Source organism: Salvelinus namaycush, chromosome 33 (genome assembly GCF_016432855.1).
Source record: "Salvelinus namaycush isolate Seneca chromosome 33, SaNama_1.0, whole genome shotgun sequence".
Taxonomy (NCBI): domain Eukaryota; kingdom Metazoa; phylum Chordata; class Actinopteri; order Salmoniformes; family Salmonidae; genus Salvelinus; species Salvelinus namaycush.
The window spans coordinates 33,757,528-33,763,527 of NC_052339.1; the positions used below are offsets into that span (position 1 = coordinate 33,757,528).

The following is a 6,000-nucleotide window of genomic DNA, read 5'->3' on the forward strand; positions in this document are numbered from 1 at the left end:
AATAACACCTTCTGTGGGGAAAAAACTCATTCTGATTGGCTCCCCAGTGGGTTTGACCTAGCTCCCAAGTGGGTGGGTCTATGCCCTCCCAGGCCCACCCATGGCTTCAATCCCACCCAGTCCTGTGAAATCCATAGATTAGGGCCTAATTTATTTATTTCAATTGATCGATTTCCTTATATGAACTGTAACTCAGCAAAAAAAAAAAAGGTGGTTTTTATATTTTAGGCTCCCGTGTGGCACAGTGGTCTAAGGCACTGCATCTCAGTGCTAGAGGCGTCACTACAGACCCTGTTTCGATCCAGGGCTCTAAAATACAGTTGCCAACTGACAAAACCCAACATGACAACATTGCCCCCCAAAAATATTTGCCATTTCATGTTCTGTTTTAATTTTAATAATGTGCCAAATTAAAATGAATACAGTTTTAAACACTTACATACACGTTTCATAAACCAGACAGACTCGTGTGTGTAATGAAATTCATTTTAATAATCCACTGGTCACAACAGTTCAAATCTAAATTTCAAAGCCACCAACCCTGTGCTGACTGAGGGGCCAGTTGACCAACATACTGTAACGACCCTGGGTTTATAAGTGTAATGAAACAGGAGGGAGCGGGTCTCGAACCCTCGACCTTCTAGCCCGAGGTCCGGCGCGCTATCGACTGTGCCGCAAAAGCATGCTCAAGCGGCAGAGTCGATTTCCGCGCTTATAAACCCAGGGTCGTTTACAATACAGTACAGTGCTAGTCAACTGACAGTGTTTATGGACCTCCTGGAAGTGCTTCATTCAAGTCTCCTTGGTTTTATTCATCACAAAAACAAAATGGTGTCCATCCGAAACATTTTCTGTTATGCATTTTACTAAGTGCTCTTTGTTTGTGACATTTTCTTTGATTTCATCAATGATGTGATATTAAAACCTTGTGTCTCTTCTCTTGGTGGACCCTGGAGAAAAAAAAAAAAATAGAAGTAGATTCATAGACCAACATCTCGAAATTACACATAAGTCCCCACCAAATGGCACCCTATTCTCCTTTTATAGTGCACTTCTGACAAAAGTAGTGCACTATAAAGGGAATAGGGTCCCATTTGGGAAATAACCTAATATAGTGAAACAAGAGCAGATGAAGAAAACCTTTCTCTGAAATCGTTGTGGCTCCTCGTCATCATCATCGTCATTATTTTCCTCATCTTTGACTCTCTGGTATACCAGCGGCTTACACAGAGCTTTCCTCAGTGCTAGTCTCTCTGAAAACAAATCGGGCCAGAACCATCAGACACTCACTCATAGAAAACACATTTGATCCATGCAACAGGGTTGGTATTCATACTGCGTCTCAGATTACGAGTCCCGGGAGTCCATTCATTAGGATCTATAAAAGCTAAACTAAACCTACATTAGCATTCCTACTCTTGTACGCTTTATAAATACGACCACGGATATTTAGGACGACCGAAGGATAATATAAATTAAATATATTGACGACGGTTGGGTTATGTTACCTTGTCGTGGCAGTGAGCTGTGTGGTTTCTGTCTAGGCTTGGCACCTCCACTCTCCCATGTGCCCGGATCTGAAGTATTAACGCTGTCTCGGCACAGTCCATCTACAGCAGAGATAAGATAGAGCAAATGTATGGTTATGTGCATCGGTAAGGGAATAGGGCGCCATTTTGGAAGGAAAGCAATGAAAATTTCCTTTACATGTCCTGTGTTGCTTATCCCCAGTTCCGTGTCCACTCTTCCCCTCCACCACATGGCCTTCATAATACTCCAGCTCTGATCCAACCAGCACCGTCTCTGGTTCCTGCTCCTCGGGCCCTATAGCCCCTCTCCACTGGCCTCTCTTACAGCTGTGCTTGGGAGCATGTCGGACGTGTAGAGGGAGAGGCTGGTGTTTGTGGACAGGGTGCTTCTTCACGACCACCCTACTGGGGTGTGTTCTCTCACACGTCCTTACAGATCCGCGTTGTTCCTGCTCGACCACCTCGTCAGAGTCCCCGGCGGCGTACACCCTGGGGCTGTGATCAACTTTAACCCTGCTGCTCACCCCTCCTTTCAACAGGCTCGATCCACAGCAGACGCACATGAGCTTTTTGGACTGGGGACAGACTTCCTTGACCTCTGCCTCACCGAGGTCTGCAGAGAACCTCCCCCCTGCGTAGACTGAACATCCTGGAAACACATCCACGTCCTCCAGATCGGTGGAGAACATCTCGTCCCGGGAAGAGAGCTCGTCCAGGGACGAACACAGGACACTGAGCCTCTCGTGAGCCGTCTGTGGGTGGCAGTAGTAGTGGTGACGGACTGGGGTGGTGGAGGAAGTAGCGAGAGACTGGCCAGAAGACAGCGAGGCCTGGAGGTCTTCACACAGCAGAGCAGCGCTGGAGCTGGCAGAGGCGTCCTTCTGCAGAGCGCTTGCTGTAAACACCTTGTCAATTTAAATCAAATTAAAAGTTTATTTGACAATACAAATACATAATGAAATGCTTAACTTACAAGCTCTCCTCTCAAACAATGCAGCTATAAAAACCTATTCCATAGAATGTATAGTAAAAAAGTGACCTTGTCAAAGGGCAGATAGAGGATCTGGTAGGACGGGTCAACATCCAGTTCACACAGACTCCCATCTGGAACAGCAAACGTTTCTTCTCCATGTTTAATGTTCTCTAAGGCTTGCCAGTCAGAGGCTAAGGGTGATGGTAGTGACTGGGGGGAGAGCAGGTTGGAGCAGTGACTCTGAGGCCTCAGAAGTCCCTCAGTGGAACTAGTACCATCTGGATTGGCGCTCCCCTCCTCTGCCTGGTTGTCTGGGTCTTCGGGTCTGGGGCTGTCATCTGACTGTGAGACGGCAGACAGGAGGCAAAGATACTCAGAAGAACAGCTATGAAGAGACTCATCCTCATCATGATGCCGCGTGTCCTGGTTATCCTCCTCGTGAACAGATGAGCTGTCCAATGGGGGCTCCTCGTCAGAGTCTACAGCCCAGCCCTCCTGAAGCCCCAGGTCTCCAAGGCTCCGACTCGACTCGCCGTCGTAGACCGCTGCTGTGGAGTCACTGACGCTGAACAACCTGGCCAGTGGAGACGACGATTGCAAAAGGCTGCTTTCCAACTTACCATACGAGGCTCCATGACTACTGTGTATGTCTCCCCCCACCTCACGTTTCCCTTCCTTATTATCTGACGAGAAGATTCCAGAAGCTTGGGAAACAACTCCGGAATCAAGCTCTTTCTCAGAGCCCTGCTTCTCGTTGGTCTGGAGTTTGTTCAGAGCATCACTGGACTGGGTCTGAGCCTCCGAGCAGGCCACCTCACTCTGGGCCTGAGCCTGGTGATGGTGAATGAACTAATTAAATAATGAATTCATTAATAATCTAATGAATTGAATATATAACATTTAAAAATACATAAGTTGTCTTATACATCTGAGCACAATAATTACATACACTGTAGTGTTGTTGCTGCTGGAACATGGGGTCATGCACCGGAGGTGGGTGGAAACGAGGTGGGTCGTACATGCATCTGTAATCAACTGGATGCATGTGTGGAACAATGTATTGACCAGGATACTGCATGTACGGGTATGGGGACATGTATGAACTAGGACGTCCAAAGGGATAACTTCCTGTAGAGAACATATGGTTTTATCAAGACAATATGACCATGCAGTAACACACTATATATACAAAAAGTATTTAAAAACACCCCTTCAAGTGGATTGGGCTATTTCAGCCACACCCGTTGCTGACAGGTGTATAAAATTGAGCAAAAAGACATGCAATCTCCATAGACAAACATTGGCAGTAAAATGGACTGACTGAATTGCTCAGTGACTTTCAACGTGGCACGGTCATAGGATGTCACCTTTCCAACAAGTCAGTTCTTCAAATGTCTGTCCTGCTAGAGCTGCCCCGGTCAACTGTAAGTGCTGTTATTGTGAAGTGAAAACGTCTAGGAGCAACAACGGCTCAGCCGCGACGTGGTAGGCCACACAAGCTCACAGAACGGGACCGCCGAGTGCTGAAGCAACACTCACTACGGAGTTCCAAACTGTCTCTGGAAGCAACGTCGCCACAAGAACTGTTCATCTGGAGCTTCGTGAAATTGGTTTCCATGGCCGAGTAATCGCACACAAGCCTATTCGCTACCCGTCAGCTGGAGTGGTATAAAGCTCACCGCCATTGAACTCTGGAGCAGTGGAAACGTGTTCTTTGGAGTGATGAATCACGCTTACATTCTGGCAGTCCCACGGACTGATCTGGGTTTGATGGATGCCAGGAGACTGTAAAGTTGGTGGAAGAGGAATACTGGTCTGAGGCTGGTTTTCAGGGTTCGGGCTAGGCCACCTAGTTCAAGTGAAGGGAAATCTTAACGCTATAGCATACAATGACATTTTAGACGATTCTGTGCCTCCAACTTTGTGGCAACAGTTTGGGGAAGGCCCTTTCCTTTTTCAGCATGATGAGGTGCTGAAAAAAAGCGAGGTCCATACAGAAGTGGAATTGTCGAGATCGGTGTGGAAGACCTTGACTGGCCTGCACAGAGCCCTGACCTCAACCCCATCAAACACCTTTGGGATGAATTGGAACGCCGACTGCAAGCCAGGCCTAATCGCCCAACATCAGTGCCTGACCTCACTAATGCGGAAGCAAGTCCCCACAGAAATGTTCCAACATCTAGTGGAAAGCCTTCCCAGAAGATTGGAGGCTGTTATATCAGCAAAGGGCGGACCAACTCCATATTAATGCCCATGATTTTGGAATGAGATGTTCGACGAGCAGACCATACTTTTGGTCATGTCGTGTATTTGTGTCAATGAAAATCATCCACTGTAAACTAATACTCCATAATTCTGGTTTGAGAAATAAAGTGTACGACTCAAATGGCACCCTATTCCCTATTATAGTGAACTATGTGGCCCATAGGGCCCTGGTCTAAAGTAGTGCACTATATAGGGAATACGGTGCTATTTGGGACACAGACATAAAAACATGAAAAGTAGGCCTACCTGAACCAGGTAAGGCGTAGTGGTTATATGGGTTGTTGTGGTTATATGGGATGTTCATATTATGCCACTGATTTGGATACATGTTGTAGTAAGGTTGAGAAGCCGGCTGAACATAGAAGAAGGGCCTTGGGTGGTTGACCTGCCGCTGGTTGTGTTGACCGCTCTCCATCGACTGTGGGTGTTTGCTTCCTTCTATAAAAAAATAATATATTTTTTAGATTAAAAATCTCTTTCACAAGAGAGCCCTGTATACATTACAATAAAAACAGAATAACAAAACAAACATATTTAATAAAAGCAATCACATTCAACTACCATTATGAATAATCAGTGTGAAAAAAAAAAAAAAGGTTTAGATCATATCAGTTCATTCAGACTCTGGCTACAGGAGGAGGCAACAGATCTGGGACCAGGCTACAGGAGGAGGCTACAGATCTGGGACCAGGCTACAGGAGGAGGCAACAGATCTGGGACCAGGCTACAGGAGGAGGCAACAGATCTGGGACCAGGCTACAGGAGGAGGCTACAGATCTGGGACCAGGCTACAGGAGGAGGCAACAGATCTGGGACCAGGCTACAGGAGGAGGCAACAGATCTGGGACCAGGCTACAGGAGGAGGCTACAGATCTGGGACCAGGCTACAGGAGGAGGCAACAGATCTGGGACCAGGCTACAGGAGGAGGCAACAGATCTGGGACCAGGCTACAGGAGGAGGCAACAGATCTGGGACCAGGCTACAGGAGGAGGCAACAGATCTGGGACCAGGCTACAGGAGGAGGCTACAGATCTGGGACCAGGCTACAGGAGGAGGCTACAGATCTGGGACCAGGCTACAGGAGGAGGCTACAGATCTGGGACCAGGCTACAGGAGGAGGCTACAGATCTGGGACCAGGCTACAGGAGGAGGCTACAGATCTGGGACCAGGCTACAGGAGGAGGCTACAGATCTGGGACCAGGCTACAGGAGGAGGCTACAGATCTGGGACC

At 47.5% G+C, this 6,000-nt stretch overlaps 1 protein-coding gene across 1 annotated transcript; it reads right to left on the bottom strand.

Annotated features, from left to right (window-relative positions):
- Window positions 1–650: 650 nt before the first annotated feature.
- On the bottom strand, window positions 651–3,614 carry LOC120028101 (bucky ball-like). Its single transcript, XM_038973269.1, has 6 exons — window positions 3,452–3,614; window positions 2,569–3,333; window positions 1,708–2,434; window positions 1,509–1,610; window positions 1,141–1,253; window positions 651–950 (listed from the first exon to the last, which is right to left on the bottom strand). Exons 1-6 carry the CDS (start codon window positions 3,596–3,598, stop codon window positions 867–869), a joined length of 1,938 nt encoding a protein of 645 aa, XP_038829197.1. The 5' UTR covers window positions 3,599–3,614; the 3' UTR covers window positions 651–866.
- Window positions 3,615–6,000: the final 2,386 nt, after the last annotated feature.

Coding starts and splice junctions, on each gene's coding strand:
- LOC120028101 (XM_038973269.1), bottom strand. CDS start 3,598: ATGTCCCCATACCCGTACATGCAGTATCCTGGTCAATACATTGTTCCA. Junction 1,611..1,707: donor GGATAAGCAACACAGGACAT/GTAAAGGAAATT, acceptor TCTCTGCTGTAG/ATGGACTGTGCCGAGACAGC. Junction 951..1,140: donor CACAACGATTTCAGAGAAAG/GTTTTCTTCATC, acceptor TTTTTTCTCCAG/GGTCCACCAAGAGAAGAGAC.